Below are 17,788 nucleotides of genomic sequence, written 5' to 3'. Positions count from 1 at the left end.
GAGAAGAAGGTCGATGCGTGCCGAGTGGATGGCGCCGAATTCCCCTTGTCACTTTTCCCCGTCCAAGGGGAATCCATCCCCTTGAACCAAACAATCGTCGTCGACTCCCGCTCCTTGAACTTCTCCTACTTTGCGTTATTTTTCTGTCATGATTTTTCGTCGTCGGTGAAAAAAATTGGCCGATCGAATGCAAAGAGTTACGGGGAAACTGATGCGGTTTTTTTAAGAATCGACTTTGCGCAACTTCCCGCAAGACGGTGGCGTGGAATTGGACACTTGGCGAATATTTTTCTACGGATAATCGAGTGAGGTGTACAATCTGTGAAGTGTGTTTTTTAAATTCATTAAATATTGACTCAAAATGCTTTGAATTGGAGGAATTGATTATAGATTTAATTGGACGAACTTAAAATTACAAGTACAGTTATTGAAGAAATGAAAATTATTTCAGTAAAACGAAACAAATTTGAATTCGTTATCTGCGTAATTTAGAAACTTAGATAACCTAATTATAAAACGTAACATTTTTTCTTTTGGCTTCATCTGAGTTTGACATTTTGACGATAGCGCAAAATGTTTCTGCTTACCTCGTTTTTCGTAATCCCAACAATATTCAAACAGTTTTTTTTTAACGATACCTGTTTTACTGAATTTTTCTAGTTACTGTAACAAATGAAATTTTTCTCGGTCTATCGCGAAGAATTTAAAAGCGCGACAATTTTCTTTTCTACTGTATCTTTTGAACAATAACAATTGATCTGAGTTCGAAATTTTCATCCATCGCAAAGTTACGTGAAATATCATATGCGAAAATTCAATCTGAAACCAATAAAATGAAACCGCATACGAAGATCGATCGAAAATCGATTGACTGAAATAAATTCCGACGCAGGTGTTTATTCGATATAAAAAAAAATCGGGTGAAGATATAATTTCATTGAAAATTTTGCGCAATGCAAAAATAATAACGATATAAAAAAGGTGTCTGATATTCCACAGGTGTAAAAAATCTACCGTTCTTTAACATTGTGAATGAATTTAAATCTTACCAAATTACGATTATGTAACAATTCAACTAAATCAACAGGACTTACACCGTTTAAAATATGTATATATATTTTTTTTCTTCAACTCGGAACAAAGCAGAAACAAGTAATATAAAAAATAAGAATAAAAAAAAAAAAAAAAAAAAACAACAACTACCCAGGTCTCTTTGAATGGGTTAATTATCCTTGTACGTAAATAATCCTCCCCTCCCTATCTCGCGATCCTAAACTTTCGGGGAGGAATATAATTTTATCGCATTCTTTCGTTTACGTTTCACGGTTTCACGAAGGACGAAGGAAGGAACGGGAGGAAATAACGAAAAGGAAATAAAGAAGTAGAAGGTATGAGATAGAATGTGTAACAGTGCAGCGTGTTGCAGCGATTGTATGGAAAAAGTTTGCTAAACTCGTTTTCTTAGACAATCTGACGCTCTTTTTTCCTCATTCTTTCTTTTTTTCACCCCTATTTTTCATCATCCATTTTATAATTTTTTCTCTTCCGCTTCTCTCTTTCTGTTGTCGTTTTTTTTTTTTTTTCCAATTCCTTTCTTCTCTTTTCGCATAAATTTTTACTATCCCCTAACAATACCGGATATTCAAATGACAGTTTCTCGTTACAGATTCTAGCCGGTATTTATTATTAAAAATCTCGGCGAAATTGCTCAATTATTCAAAAACGACGATGCGAGCTTGTTGAAATTTTTTTACCCAGTTAAAAATTCATTTCTAAACCAACTTCGAGATCATTGTGTTCGGTTTCTCGTTTCAGGAGATAAACTAGTGAAATGATCGCTCTGCCGTTAATTAATGTTTTTAATTTCATTTTATCACTATCAAATATTCCTTTCCTTTATTTTTTCGACTATTAAGCATGTATTTAAAGAAAACAAAGAAAAATCGACATTTTCGAATCACGAGCGAGAAATTTTCCCTGTAAATCTTACGCAAAGAAGGATCTTGAAACAGGAATTAGAACATTTGGATCGGAAAATCGTCAGGACTTGATGAAATTTGAAGATTTTCTGCTTGTATTGAAGATTTGTTTATTTATTTTCTTTTTTTTTTTTTTAATAAAAATTCCACTATCATTTCCAATGTTTTGACTATTGTTTCGAAATAATGTAAAAAAAATATTTCGAGATCCTTATTAAATGCATAACATACTCTCGTGATTTAGCCTTGTAAATTAACGTGAATAAAAATGATAAATCATCTTGATCCCAGGAAGAGAAAAAAAAAGTGTCTGTAAGGAGGATAAAAAGTAGACAATCGTTAATCGTCACTTAATTCATTCACCGACAATCTTTACAAGGATGACGAGAAAAAGTGGAGCAATTTTTATCATCTCAACGCTAGTTCGTGATAAAAGATAATAAATCAAAAATAGAAGAAGAATGATCCAGAGATCGATAGATCTATAAAATTAAAACTGATAATCCGTAACCGAGCTTTTTGGGGTGGTTTGATTTTCATGAATAATTTCACATCCCTTGTGAAGTTTGGTTTTTGAAGTCTCTGAATTTTCTGCGAAGATTTATAGCGTTAATCTACGTGAAAAATGACTGAGAGTAGAAAAAAAAAAGTGGGTTTTTTTTTTACTGATAAATCTGCCGGTAAGCAAAAGTGTGATTTTGACGTTCGAGGCTGTAAAGACGATTTTTGAAACCCCGGTTATAGTCACGAGGTTATAAAAGAAAATAACAAGGCCGTTTCGTCGTGTCACAAGCTACTTAAACGCCAGCTCTGTTATGCGGCGAATAAAATGAAGAAAGAATTCACGGAACGATTTAGAAATGTCGTGAAAAACCGCGGAAGTGAAAATAAATTCTAGTAGGTACTTCACGCGGCGAAATAGCCGTTTCAGGGTTTGAAAATAAATGTTAATTTGCAACAAAACCATTGGCACTTTAATTTTTTCCATCAAACCTGCGGTAAATAAAATTCTCAGCTATGAAGTTTGTAAATTCATTGCAATAAGTTAGAATTTATACATTAATTATTCCGTCTTTATTCCGACATGATTTTATAAGACTTGTAACCCAATATTTTCGATTTCGTTTCTCTTCAGAACAAACATGATCGTAATTTTCGAAATTTACAAATCATAACAAGTAATTCTAAATTCAAGTAAACTTTAACCATAGTTACAGATCATTTTTCCACAAATGAAGAAATTCACTCGTTCGATTACAATCGGAAGAAGCAAATGATTCTCAGTTTATTTCAAATCTTCAATTTCCATACGCATAAGAGAAATATCTTAAAACCAACCTAATGAAAAAAAAAATAAATAAAAAAAAAACATGCAATTATTGTTACTCCAAACTGGCGTGTATTTTTAACAAATTAATCGAGTTGTCGAAACCTCTCGTCCCGCGATCCTGATAAATTATTCATCTCGGTAGGAGTCTTCAATTTTCATGCGTCAAGAAATCGATCCAAGAAAATACCAAGTAAAATAAATTGTAAGAAAATTCCAAGTAGGCAAAGTAAAAGTACAAAGATCCGACATTATATTTTTCTTTTCCGCACATAATTTCGCACGTTTCGGTCAAAAGAGTCGAATCGAAGAATTGAGAAAAAAAAACGGCGAAAGCTTTTAATCCAGATGCTGATTAGGGACGAAAAAGGAAGTGGAGGTAAAAAAAAAAAAAAAAATTCGTCAATGAGAATTCGTGAAAGAGGAGGGAAAAAAATCGCATACAAACGGCAATGAGCTATAAAAAAAAAAAAAAAAGAAAAAAAAGGGGGACAAAAATCTTTTCGAAGGTATTTCAAACAACTGTCGATTCTCTTATTCGTTTCGCCGAGAATGCGTCGGGTCTTGGCAAAAAAAAAAAAAAAAAAAATTCGAGTGTTGTATTTTTTTTTCTGCCTTTCTTTTCCTTTTAATTTTTTTATTTTTTTTTTTTTTTTCATCGGTTCTTTTTACCGTTTTCTGCGGTCAGGTCCTTTCGGCTCTCGGTCAAAAGGACCCGCGGTCCTGTACGCGACGGGAATCCCGGGTTCGAGTGGGAAGATAAGTGGGACGACGGGCTCGGTTTTATTCAGCCCTTGGCGCCGGGACTGACGTGTCAATTATACGAGAGGAGACGGTTGGACCAGGAACGCACTAATTGTTTCATTCCGGCTCGGCGGTGCCGAAATTTTATTCAACCGACGGGAAATTTCGGAGCGTGGAAACCGGGATTTATGTATTAATAGGCCCGAGGCTTCGAGAGAAACGGGAATGCGAAATTCGCGGAAAAATCACGGGAAAAACGAAAGACGCCGTTCCGACTGACGCGTTCGAACGAAATTTTCACCACCTTTCTATCTCTCTCTCTCTCTCTCTCATTTCTCTCAGGTGAGCTTAAAGGGAGAAAGGGTTTCCTATTCTTTGAAACGGATGTCTCGCGCTTCCATGATTTTTCATTTCTTCTTCTCAACCGAAGAAGAACGGATGCCCGATTTTTTTACAGCGGGTAATTGAAGAGAGGATAGAAAAATACCTCTCTCTCTCTCTCTCTCTTTAACTCTTTTTCGAATGTGAATTTCAAGAATTTTAAAACGTCGAAATCGATTCACGCGAATTTACGTTTCATCATTTTTAGCGAAGCATGGATCAGGAAATTTAAATCGATTCTTTTTCTCCTTTCTTATTTTTTCCGGTTTTTGTACCGTATGAAGAAATCTGTTATTTAAACTCTGAAATCGTAAACTTGTCTCAAAATTTCGTTATAAAGTTAAAGTAGAAGGAGAAGAATTTTAGGGAAATTCATTATGTGACGTTGAAGAATTTCTGGTGTAATATGTTTGCTAAAGTTGTACGGTCTGATATACAAAACATAAGGTTGATAAAAACTCGAGTTTTTTTTATCAAGTAACTTTTCCGTTTCAAATTACCGGTTATAAATATATTCATGAATCTTGACTCTGACTTGAGAAAATTGTCATGAATTTACAAGTTTATGGTTCAAGTAAGCCGAAAAAACAGTCTTGTTTTTTCCACGATACTTTTCTTCGCCATGAAGTAAGGAAAGAGTCGAGCCGAGTGAAAAATCTGAAACTGACAGGACTTGGCAGCCAGATGAAAAAGTTTTAAAGAAAGATGTGGAAATTTGTGTATTCTTTTTTTTTTTTTAATTAAATGCACAGACTGTAAAAAACATAATTGTTTATTTCGAAAAATTATAGACTTGTCGGTAGAATATTGAAAATCGATTTATTTCCGGTAGAACCGGAAGCTTAAATTAAACGGCACATGGAATTTTTTCATGCCCATCATTTCGTTGTAAAATCCTGTAAGTTTTAGATTTTTTCATCCAATTGTTTCCGAGATCGTTGTTCTAAGAGTTGAAAAAAAGTAATTTCCGTATACTAGTAGTTGAAAAACGTGAAGATTCGTTGAAATTGGAAAAATTTATTTTCGACCGAAACCGATACTTTTCTTACACGACCAGAGTTGATGAAAAGTAAAAAATTCAGAGCACCGTCCAGCAAGAATTTTATTACTCAATTTTATTAAAAATAATATAGTTCTAGGTAGAAAATGAAAATTAGTTTTCTAGCTATTGCCGGAAAGTCTGGTATCCGTTACTATTCTTTCTCATTACGATCACTGTTGCTAGATTTTCTTGCAACTATTGAGAAAATTTAACGCTCGTGCAACGATAAATTGACGTTAAAGCCTTGTTTAACTAAAAAAGTAGAGTAAACCTTACAAACTGATTTTGCGTTGCAATTAACAAAAAAGGATCAACGATAGCGCAAAATGTTTACGCGTGCCTCGTTTTTCGTAATTCCAAAAATATTCGAACAGTTTTTTTTTAACGATACCTGTTTTACTCAATTTTTCTAGTTACTGTAACAAATGAAATTCTTCTCAGCGTAAGAGAAATCATCTCTAATTCAATTTTCACAGCGTTGAATATTTTTTGGGATACTTATATTCGATTTGAATAATATTCGCATACACCCGTCTGCGAGAATAAATCTGCGAGGATTTTATTCCTCAATTTTCTGCTCAATCGGTCGCGTATAATCAATTCGAATCTGAACTTGGCTGAAATCGCGGTGACTTGCAATTGGATTCCGTATTCGAGACCCTGATAAATCCGATTACCCACGGATTATCCATTCGCAGTTGCAATTTGTTGCCTGCATCGTGCCAGGAGTGCAAGGAAAATCCAGCGTCAAGATCACGCTGCAAAAGTCAACCGACCAAAATCCACCATTTTAATCTAATGGGATCAAACCGTGAATTTTTCCCAGCGATTCATTGCAGACGATATATTACAGTTCGATACGAAGAATCGCAAAATTGCATTTCTACATATTTTATACTCGATAAAAATTATCTGGAATATCATGTTACTAGGAATAATTAAATAATGCGATGAAAGATTTGATTTCGGGCAAAAGCGAGGATCAATTGTTGCGAGTGATGGAAGAGGAAAAAAAAACTGATTCGTTTGTAAGTTTCGTTACAGTTTCAATAGCAGAAATTACACCGAATTTATTGTTCTTCGGAATAAATTTCTTGGAGCTTTTTCTTTTCTTTTTTTTTTTTTTTTTTTCTTGCATTGTTCGATCAAAGAATTTTAGAATTTCTTTCAAAGAAAGATAGAAAATCGGGATTAAACGTGACGAATGTTCGCGGTGTAAAAATCGTCCGAGAACGCAATTATATTTAAAGTTGCAAAAAGTGGCGAAACGAAAATCAGGCTCCATTATCAGTCGCGAAAATCGCAAAATATTAAAAACTAATTACCTCGAGGTTGACGACGATCAAAATTCAGCTGTTTCCGGTTTCATCTTTGGCGAAATTTGATTGCACAAACGCTGTAAAAAATCAAACTAACAACATTCAAGATATTCATTATTCACTGCACTTTTCACCGTGAATAAAAAATCAAGAGTTCGGAAAGTAATCACTTCGTTCACTATAATTTTGATTGCTACGAAAATATGATATGTAATTTTTATCAAGTATTCCCTAGTAGAGCCCTAAAACTGCATATTTCCGCTTTTCTTCTACTTTCGCGGCCCGTAAGTCTCTGAATTTTTCACTATAAAAAATGATCACTCGGGTCTTTTTTTTAGAGAATTCAATTCCCTACAAGAATATGCGTTGAAAATTTTTTAATCTCAAACGGTTCGAAAGTTATATCATTTTTATTGAAAAAATAATTCTTCCGCGTGTTATTTGAATGGGAAATTTTAAATGGCCAGCGACACATTTTAAAATTCAGCTAAAAAAATGTTCCAAACGGGTGAATGTTTTTCTCAGTAAATAGTTCCTTTTAAGATCATAGATTCGATAGTTTAGTTTTTCTGGCTCACTCTACTATACATATATATGATTGAAGAGAGTAAAAACTTGATATATTCAACCGAATGGCTAATTAAAGAATTTTATTAAATCAACCTTCATAATCTTCTTCAATAATTTCCTCAACTTGATTTTTCTAAATTAACGAATTAGATTAACAATATTTCCCCATATATATAACACGTGTTAAGTTTAACGAACGTTTAAACGGCTTTCACCAACTTTTCGTAACGATAATTTCACGCGTGTGTTCATCGACGCGCAGCGAAATTCAGACTGAAATCGTAAGACGAACACAAACATCGCTCGAAGAACTAAGAGTGTTTACTTACTTTTCGCGTCCTTGCAAAGTCCGTTTGAGATGTCGACTTTAATATGCTTGATACGTGCGTGATAATACTTGACGCACACAGAGATTTGTTGCCGAAATATGAACGCGGTGAATAATCGAAGAGGAAAAATTGATCGAACAAAATGACAACGTAACTGTATAATTTGAAAGTAAAGTCGAAATTCATGTTTCATCGGAATTTCATCGAGAGATTTTATGTACCGACAAATTATACGCGGATAAATTGAAGAAAAATGTCAATCGAAATTGAAGAAAGTAATTCGTTTGTTTATAATTTCTTGAGAATTGTATCGAACTTTTTGTTCTTTCTTTGTTTTCAATATCGTTAATGTGATATTCACTGAGCTTTGTTTTTCTATTTACATTGCCCGTTACAAACAATTTGTCAGTTTAGTGTAATGAAAAGAAATGACAAATTTTTTTTATTTCTAATCCTTATCAATTATTATTTCACAGAAATTTAACCGCGAAAATTCATTAAAATATGAAATATACAATCAAATATCGATTTTGTCGAAGACTATGAAACTTTTCTTCCTCTGATTTGAAATTCGTGAAAAAAAAAAAAAAGTACGCAAGGAGCTGAAAAAAATTACTTCGAAGCGAAGAGTAAATTTCTATACAATTTATCGAACATTTATTCTTTTTCTGCGATGACACTTGGTTGAATAAAAAATATTTATCAATCCGTTGAATAAAAACCTATTCAATTGCAAACCCTCGAAATCTGACTTTCTTTTTTTTTCTTTTGTTCAAAGAAAGTGAAATTTGTCCAAATTATCCGGTACAACGATGTGAATTTTTTCAAAGATAGCATCACCAATGCCCAATAAAGTCTCGAAGTTACAGATTTTTTTTTTTTTTTTTTTTTTTCATTATTATTACTCTTACGATAAAATATATAACGAGAAAAAATGTTTTTTCCCATGTTATTTCAAAAAGAAAGTTCGATCGCAAAACGGACTGTCTTAGAGTTGAGATAAATATGTGACAAAAATTGGGCAACCGTGTTTTTTTGAATTATTTGAAATTGATTTGGATGGGATGAGGCGAAAAATATTCGTCAACCCTCTAAAAAAAAAAAGGACGATTCTAATACTTGTACATTCGAATTATACTCAAATTATCGTCCTGTTTGTTTCTTGTGTTTCAGCGGCGTGATATTCCGCGTCTCGGCGTCATTCGTGGGTGTTGATAACAAGGTGAAGTCGAAGTGGAAGGAGGGGGGCGGGGAAGGAAGCGCGTGGGGCGTTCCGGAACCGGAAATGGCCACAAGGCTGCTTCTGTTGGCGGTCTTCGTCGCCTCTGCCAGTGCCCTTCCTGATTTCATTAGGATAGGTAAGAGTCTGCGAGCCAGCGCCTCTCACCGGAAGCAGTTTTCTTTTTCTTTCACCTCCGCACCGAAGCCGTTGTATCGCAATTTCCCACCGACTTCCGCACTTGATGCGTAAACGTTTCCGCCTGCCGAATACCTCGGTAGCGATTTTCGTACCCCCTGTAAACGCGTCGATCAAAATATACAAACTTTCTTCCCCGACATCCGAATATTCTTACGTCAACAAATTTTCACACTACCGTTGTTCGTTGTACGAATTTTACGCGACTGTTTCGAGATATGTTAAGGGGGTATTCTAGTGTAGAGGCATGAATTTGAGGTGTTTTTTGAAGTGCTATAAACAAAAAACAAAAAATATTTTTACCATCCATTTTTTTATCAGGCGTTTATTATTATTTCACGATTACAAAAAAAAAAAAACAAGTCAAAAAATACAAAATTGAAAGTGCTATGAGTTGTTGAAGTGGGGGGTACAAAAAAAATGGCGCGCCAATGTTGTCACGATTGCAAGCATTTTCAAAATCAGAAAAAAAAAAAAAGAAAAGATTATTAATCTACATAAATGCAGCTATCGTACTAACTAAAAAAAAGTCGAAAAAAAATTATTATTTCGTTATAATAATAGTTCGTGCGATAGAGACATGTATTGAGAAGATTCTCACCAAATTTCAAGTAAATCGGTTCAATAGAACTTGAGAAATCATGTCAACCGTCTTGAAAAATGTAGTTTTGAGAAAAACGCGTTCAAAGTTTCGAGTAAAATTCGTTCCAGCCGAGCCAGTATTGAAGACGTGTCACTAAAATAGCTATATCTCTGAAAATAATTGAAATTTTGACTTGTCCTTTTAAGGACACATTCTTGAAAGGTTAAGCTTTGAAAATATAAAAAAAAAAAAATCGATTTTTTCAAATTTCTACACTAGAATACCCCCTTAATTTAATTAACGAACCGGTCTTTGTTTGTCCAGAATTACACTGTTTTACACTTTAAATCGCTGTAAAATTGTTGAAAACGCAAACATAATAACAACTTCAGTCATTTCGTTTGATTTTATTCAACTACTCGCATCGAAATCACTGAAAAACTCTTCTTTGTTACTTTGGCATTGTTAAATATTCGATCAGCATATTCATACGGCAATATTAGATCGACCGTGCAAAATATTGGAAAAAACAATTCTTTCGCACAATCGGCAGGAAAGAGTTTTCTGAATAAAATTAACCGTGCGATATGAAAGTGAAATCCGATGAATTCATCAGATTTTTCATCGTGAATTCAAAGCCGTTTGATAACCAAAATCGGTAACTGAGATATTTTTTTACTTTGTAATAATTTGTAATAATATTTTGTAATAAAATTGCTAAAGCGCGTCGATTCTCGACTCGCCAAATATTCTTAACGACAACTTTTTCAGATCCGTCGATACTTTGGTAATGTGACGTTGCAATTTGAAAAAAATTAAACAAAAACTGTATAGAGTCGAGTCGATCATCGAAGCGCAAATGGAACATTTTTTTTCTCTCGGGTACAAAAAACTATGTAGATAATTACAGTTCCGCGATTATTAGAAACAAAAATAAAAAAAATAAACAAATTGAACGGATCTCTACGCAAACGCTGTTAAGATTATTCGCGGACGATGAAATTGATCGAGAATTTTATCCGCGCTGGGGAAAAAAAAAAAAATTTTCGATAAAAAAAAAAAAATTAACAACAAGCATAAATTTCACTGGCGCGAAAACAGGGGAATAAATATAAAGGACGATAATCGGAGTAAATGGTGTAAAATCTGGGATTCGCAAGCCAAGCGTCAATATAGTAATGAAAGTTTACAACTGTCGTATCAGCCGAGAGGATTCATGGGATATTCATTGGTACGTACATACATGCCCACATGATGACACGCGACGCGTTGCGCTGATGCAGAGGCAAGAGGGGGGCGGGGGTCGCAAGCTCCTCGGCAAAGCTCGCTCTGCGATATATTTGACAAATTCGATGAATATTTATCACACACGTAGAACGTCGATCCGCATCTGCGAATCACTCTCGAATAATTTCAATATATATATATATATATATATATATATATGTCGATTTTTTTTCGACGCAGTCAATTCGAACAAATTAGATCTGAATATTCAAGTTGTTGTTGTTGTTGTTTATTTTATTTTATTTTATTTATTTATTTTTTTTATTTTGCTTTAGTCTTTATTTAGTGAGAGTAAAATTGATGAATTTAAATGTACATATCGATATTGGTCCGACGACAGAATTTGAAACGATGTTACCGAAATCGAGACAAGTTTCGATCAATTGAAATAATGTTTCCTTGAACATAATCGCATAATAAAAAAAAAAAAAAAAAAATGTTTCAACCCATATGAAATATCAACTGAAACTGTTTTCTCGAATGCAAGAAACGTGTCAATGAGTTCAATGAATTTGCGTCTAACTGAGACTAGATCTTTTCTTCCGCGCCAATGAAATCGCTAAAAATCATCGTAGGTTAATTTTTGGGGCGAGGCCAAAGTTCCACAAAAAAAAAAAACAAAAAAACAAAAACAAAAAAACCCCATGTATTGTATAACGCAGGCGATTTCGGGCATTGAATAATAGAAACAGAGCGATAATTCATCCGGGGATAAAAATTGATTCCCGATAATTTCTCACGATGTTTGATCGCCTGAGAGGAAAGGGGAATTCCGGATGGCCGACGGGGTCATGGATAAATCGATTTCCGTTGGGCAAACCATAAATATTGATTCTATGTGCGTTCGTTTGCAGTAGAGGAGCGCTTATGGGTAACCCTCGGGCCTTTTCGGTAGCCCGCTGAACTCACCGATTGGGTAAATAAATTGAGCAGTTAACCATCCGCAAGGCGATATAACGACGTTACATCGTTAGATCCTCAATTTCTATCTGTAATTAAATTAATATATGTAGGAAGTGGAAATCCTCGTCACTACGCGTGAAAGACTAATTTTATAACTCTCCACCCTGATACGCTAATTGGAGATAATTTATTTCGTATCAATTGTATGCTCGAGCGTTTATTTTTATTTATTATTATTATTATTATTATTATTATTATTATTATTATTATTATTATTATTATTATACATTATTATTATACATTATTATTATTATTGTTGTTTGTATATATTGACGTATAATTGTTTGATATTCTTTCATCATCGTAGTATAAAAGTGTAATTTTAGACAGAGGTTAATATTAAAAATCAACAAACTATGATTCAACAAAAAGTGAGTCTCGTCGACAATATTGGATAGTTTAAGATAAGATAAAAATCATTTAAGGAAAAAATCAACCATAACAAAGGCGATAAGAGAATTAAACTTGAGCAATAATAATGCTCGAAAGTTATCAATAAATCGTTTTAACAAAAAATTGTTTAGCAAGTTTTTAGGGAATATTATTGTTTTCGTCAAGCGAAATGAATTCGCTGATTTTTCTGAATACGTGCGAGTTTTTAGAAAATTTTTTTTATCATTTTGAAATTTCCGTATTTCGAAAATTTTTACAAGCTGTATTTACGAAACTATTCGTTCAATGCACTGAAAACTTCTCAGTTGTAACGTGCTACGTTTTTACTAACACGTATCCAAAATTCATGATTTTATCCACAATTTTTCAAAATTTAATCTTTTCGAAAACTGCAATTTCAAAATAATGAGAAAGTTGTTTGAAAATTCGCGTGTGTTAGGAAAAATCAACGAATTCATGTCAAACGATAGAAAATGTACATTCCCTAAATTTGTTAAACAATTTATTGAAAACTTTTCGTAATTATCAATCTTGAAATTTAATTTTCTCATCGTTTTTAATCATGGTTGATATTTTTCCGATTTTTATATCTTATCATAATAAGTATTAAAGATTATCAACGAGATTCACTTTTGATTGAGAAATTTTATTTTGGACGGTAAATCCTTAAAAATACCGAGAGAAGAATCGAGGATGAGAAAAATTGAGTCACCGTTCTTACGAAATTCGAAAAGTTGTAGCGTATACGTTAAATTTTTCTATTCCCGATAGAGGATAGAAAATTCCATACGTGTCTTTGTTTCAAGCTGTTGTTATTGCCGCTATGGTTCGCAACACTTCATCTTCGGGATATGGGGATGAATTTTAAAAGGGGCGAGAGAAAAAAAGAGACAGAGAGAGAGAGAGAGAGAGAGAGAGAAAGGCATCTTTCGAGGAATAATTGCGTTCTGAATATGAATATGATTTCCCAGGTGGGTTGTTTCATCCGGTGGACGACAAGCAGGAGGTCGCTTTTCGTTACGCCGTGGAAAAGATAAACGCGAACAGGGAAATCCTGCCGCGTCCTCGTCTCAGCGCTCAGATTGAACAGATTTCACCGCAGGACAGTTTTCACGCTTCTAAACGCGGTGAGTAGAAAATTAATTACGAACCGACAATCATTTGTCGCGATATTAATTTTAACGATTAATCATCGCACAACGGATGAACGATATTTTCGTTATCCTGGCAACGAAACTTGATGCAACCCTTGGAAAGTTGATCATACGTATAACGATTGGTTCGTGAAAAAACAATAATTTATATTTTAAATTATAAGTAAATTATACAAGTAATAATATAAGTTAAATTTTCGCAACAGTTGCAGGAAAATCTAGCAACAGTGATCGTAACGAGAAAGAATAGTAACGGATACTAGAATTTCATTTTCATTTTCTACCTGGAACTATATTTTTCTATTGTAGTAAAAAATGAAAATAGTTAAGGGCTGAAAGGTAACCGGAAATAAAAATTTCTCTCAGTGTGTAGTATACTAATTGTAAGTATTCGGCAAATTATTATATTCGTAAGCTCATCGTAAGAATCGTGAACAAAATTTTCGAGACTTCAATTTTTCATTTCACATCACTTCGAAATTGTTAAAACAATTTCACTCGTTCGACTTCTTCACTTTTCTATGACTAATTTGACGAGGAAGATTAATTTCTACACATTTGAATGAACTACTTTTTTGTGAACCGTTGGCGTCGTTTGATATTAAATTCCATTAAATGTAATAAAAAAATGGAAATAAATGTTTATTCAAACACTGAAGAAATCAAGTAATTCCGTTTCAGTGAATTTGCCGAACATAATGTTGTAAATAAAGCGTGACGAACTTACTAGATTTTATGATAATTCTAAAGCTATCCAAAATTCGGCATCGATGTCTGAGCTTTTGTTGATAAAACCAGTGTATTTTATTTTTCATATTTTGAAACGAATCTAACAATTCAACAAAAACAACTCTCAACCAAATTCTTATTTCCAATCGTTCAACGAAAAAATTGCCACAAAAACGTGAAAAGTAAAATTCAAAATTGAACGAATCCAAATTGGAAAGTAAAATCAAACCATTCGGCGAAATGCTAGCTCCTTTTTATCGAGGACCACTTTTCGGTCGAAAATTTGAAAAGTTTTGAACGCGTAATGTGGAGGATCCTCTTTCATTTCCTGAAATTACTTGGCCAGCGAGTCAACCGTGACAAGGTTAAAGCCCGCTTTGGGACCCCGAAGTTTTGCAGCCAGAGACAAGCATTGGGTTTAATTTTGCAACAACTTTTACTGGCACGGCTTTACCGTAGCGGTTTGGCCAAAACTTTTTCACTTTATTACCCGCCTAAGACGCACGCAACGGCGGAGATACCGAATTAGAAAAAAAAGACACACAAAAAAAAAAAAATAACAAAACAACAACAACTTTCCCATCGTCACTGCTTTTCTCAAAATGAAAATATTCCGCGGTTACCTCTGAATGTGAAATATTAATATCAAAAATATGTAAATTGATACGGAATTAGTCTGTAGTTTTTTTTTTCTTTTTTTTTCTTTTATAGTCCTTTATCGCAGAGAATTTTTTTTTTTTTTTATACATTGATCAATTACACACGAGATAAAATATAAAGAATCGCTTTTGAAATAATGAGATAATTGAATTTTCTACACGTATTTACGATATTCTAGCCCGAAAGCAAACTTTTATGAAAATGCCGATGATGACTAAAAGAAAGAAAAAAAAAAAGAAAAGAAGGACGAAACAAAAATTCAAGTGCATTTTTCTTTTTATCCGTAAGATGGACGATTTTATTTCTTCGAAGGACTAAAAATTTCAGTTTTTATTTTCGAAATTCCCCGAGTTTTCCCGATTTCTCAGATTTTCCCTCTGGGTTAAATACGAGTCCATAATAAAAAGCAGAGAGAATGAAATGACGCTGGGCGATTTTCACCTTCCGTGAGTAATTTCTTTTCAAAATAACGAACACGACGCAGACGTATAAAAAGGCTCCTCACTTATCCTTCCGTACCGCAAAAGGCAACGAAGATAAATTCACATCCCGTGCTGCTAATGAATGAGACACCCCGGGCATTATGAGCTTGCAATTTATTATATATAAAGCCTTAAACGCGCCCTAAACGCGGATGTAATTTTGGGTACAAACTGCCCGCCGCCAGAGTGGAGAGCTGAAAAAGCGGATAAAGAAATAAAGAAAAGCATCTGAAGCTGTGATAATCATAGCGGTGAAATAAAAAAAAAAAAAATAAAAAACATGACGAACAAAAAGAGAGAAAGGAAGAGAGAAGGAGGCGAAATTCTTCGCAGTTAGGCTCGTCAAATTTCCGCTCACGCGATCCTTTTGTGACTTATAATTCAGACAAGACGGTTGCATCCCCTGATCCCTTCTAGCGAGTCAAATCACTCACTCGCTTCTGGCGTTAACCTTGTCTGACAGTAATCGTCTCACAAGCCGGATAAGCTCGAAGAGCAAAGAGAAAATGACGCGGCGAAGAACCCGAGAAACACATTTGTAACGTAAAAAACTTCGGACGAGATCGATCGATTTTTCGTTTTTTTTTTTTCCTTTTTTTTCTCTTGTTTCTTCGATCGAAATTTTTCAACAATTTTTGAACGATTTTTGAGATAAGAAAATAAATGAAATGTACAATAAATAAAAACGACGGGTAGGGGTAAGAAATCAGAGAAACCAAAAATCAGAATGGACAGAATTCCGAACGCTAATATATCGAAAACTCACAATCACGAAAGAACAAAGTGGTGAACCTTCATTAAGCCAGAGATAATGGAAATAGGATATAAAAGTATCGATATTTAAAGTTTTAGAATTTAGAATACACAACTGGTGAAAATTCCGAAAGGCCGTTGGCAGAATGAGGCAAATGCGATTGCTCGCAAACACAAATAAATAACCTTCGGATGGATCGTAAAGTAGAATTTTCGTCTATTCGAATTCGTAAATGCGAAGGATCAAGAATCAGAACGGTTAGAACTCCGAGTAGTGATCTCGTAGAAGGCTCGGAATATAGAATTGTGTTAAATCAGAATCGTCGGAATGAAGGGTCGCAATATATGAGAAGATTCAGGCACATCGTCGGCCACACTCTAAAGGCCCAACCCAACAGCTTCAACGACTCAAAGTTGTCCGTTTGCGTCGCGTTCTTTCTTCTTTGTTAAGTATCGAGTAAAGAATTTCTTTGATTCTGTATATAAAACATTTTACAAGTTGAAATAGATCAGTTGGATAGACTCGGAATGTGAAATTCTGGTGGAAAGCCATCGATACGGTTACTTTCGGAATATCGATATTTCCGAATCGTACGATTCTGAATAATGACCCTTCTACATTCTGGATTTTAACCTTTATTTTTATAATATTTGGACAATCCAGAATATGAAACTTTCTACAAATTCATTCTCTGGAACATCGACTCAATACATTATTAAATTCTGCATCTCTGAATTCCTGGATCAACGTTTTCCTAAGTAAGTGGGTTCGGATAATAGAGTCCTCAACTAAATACATTTTAGGTAAGCTACAGGTTTTTTATTGGACACCATTTGGGACTTAAAATTTCTGACAGTATCTGTTCTCTTATATTTGTTATACGAGTTTATTAAATTCGGAATTCGGGCCATTCCGATTTTCGGTTTTTCCGATTTCTCATCCCCACCCAACGTGATAAAAACCACGTTGATAGACATCGAGGATAAAAATTTGAAAAAATATGCTCATCAATTATTATCGTTCTTCCGCAGTGATTATAAACAGAATGGCTCGTCAATTTCGATGAATTATTTCCTCCATTCGTTTACTTTCTTGTCATTTATTATTCATTTTTTTTTTTTTTGTTCATACATATTAATTTACTTTCACTTTTCCGCGTCTTGATCGAAAAAAAACTTGACATATGAATTATTCAAAGGATTCCGCAAGCTGCAGCAACGATCCCAATACTTTACATATATGTATGAAACAGGCCTACGCATATCGCGTGTTTCATAAAGGTTATAAAAAACGTACACCATCCGATACAGTATTTGAAATAGGTTAGAAATACGCATGCAAACGACGAAAGGGGTTCGAGGGGTTGAATTTTACGACAAAATGTTGCTTTTACGGTTTAAGAGGTGGGCGGGTGTGCGAAAGCTGCGGAGCTTTTAAAAATTCAATAACGTTTTCTTTCCGTATCCGTAATTCTTTCTCTTCTCTTCTCTTCCGTCGGTTCCTTTTTTCACTTATTTATTTTGTTTTTTCCTTTCATCGAATTTCACTTTCTTCGTTCCCTCACTTTTCACGCCTTTTTGTCATTCTTGAACTAATAAATAAGTAAATATTCCTGTCAATCACCGAACGAATATTTAAATAAACTGACAAAAATGTGAAAATTACGGACAGCTCA

General features: G+C 34.1%; 1 protein-coding gene across 7 annotated transcripts in view; it reads left to right on the top strand.

The window, feature by feature from the left end:
• The window catches only part of LOC124309369 (glutamate receptor ionotropic, kainate 2), a 246,677-nt gene that overhangs the window by 120,352 nt on the left and 108,537 nt on the right, over nucleotides 1-17,788 (top strand). For all 7 annotated transcript variants that reach the window (XR_006909229.1, XM_046772978.1, XM_046772980.1 and 4 more), the window contains exons 2-3: nucleotides 8,865-9,049; nucleotides 13,306-13,461. Coding sequence is in view for 6 of the 7 variants with exons in the window: in XM_046772978.1 (XP_046628934.1) it covers nucleotides 8,977-9,049; nucleotides 13,306-13,461 (229 nt within the window). In the remaining variant the exon portion in view is untranslated. The remainder of the gene's footprint in view (nucleotides 1-8,864; nucleotides 9,050-13,305; nucleotides 13,462-17,788) is intronic.

The sequence above is a fragment of the Neodiprion virginianus genome, chromosome 7 (assembly GCF_021901495.1).
Source record: "Neodiprion virginianus isolate iyNeoVirg1 chromosome 7, iyNeoVirg1.1, whole genome shotgun sequence".
In the NCBI taxonomy this organism is placed as follows: Eukaryota; Metazoa; Arthropoda; class Insecta; order Hymenoptera; family Diprionidae; genus Neodiprion; species Neodiprion virginianus.
This window is presented reverse-complemented; position numbering and strand designations above follow the sequence as displayed.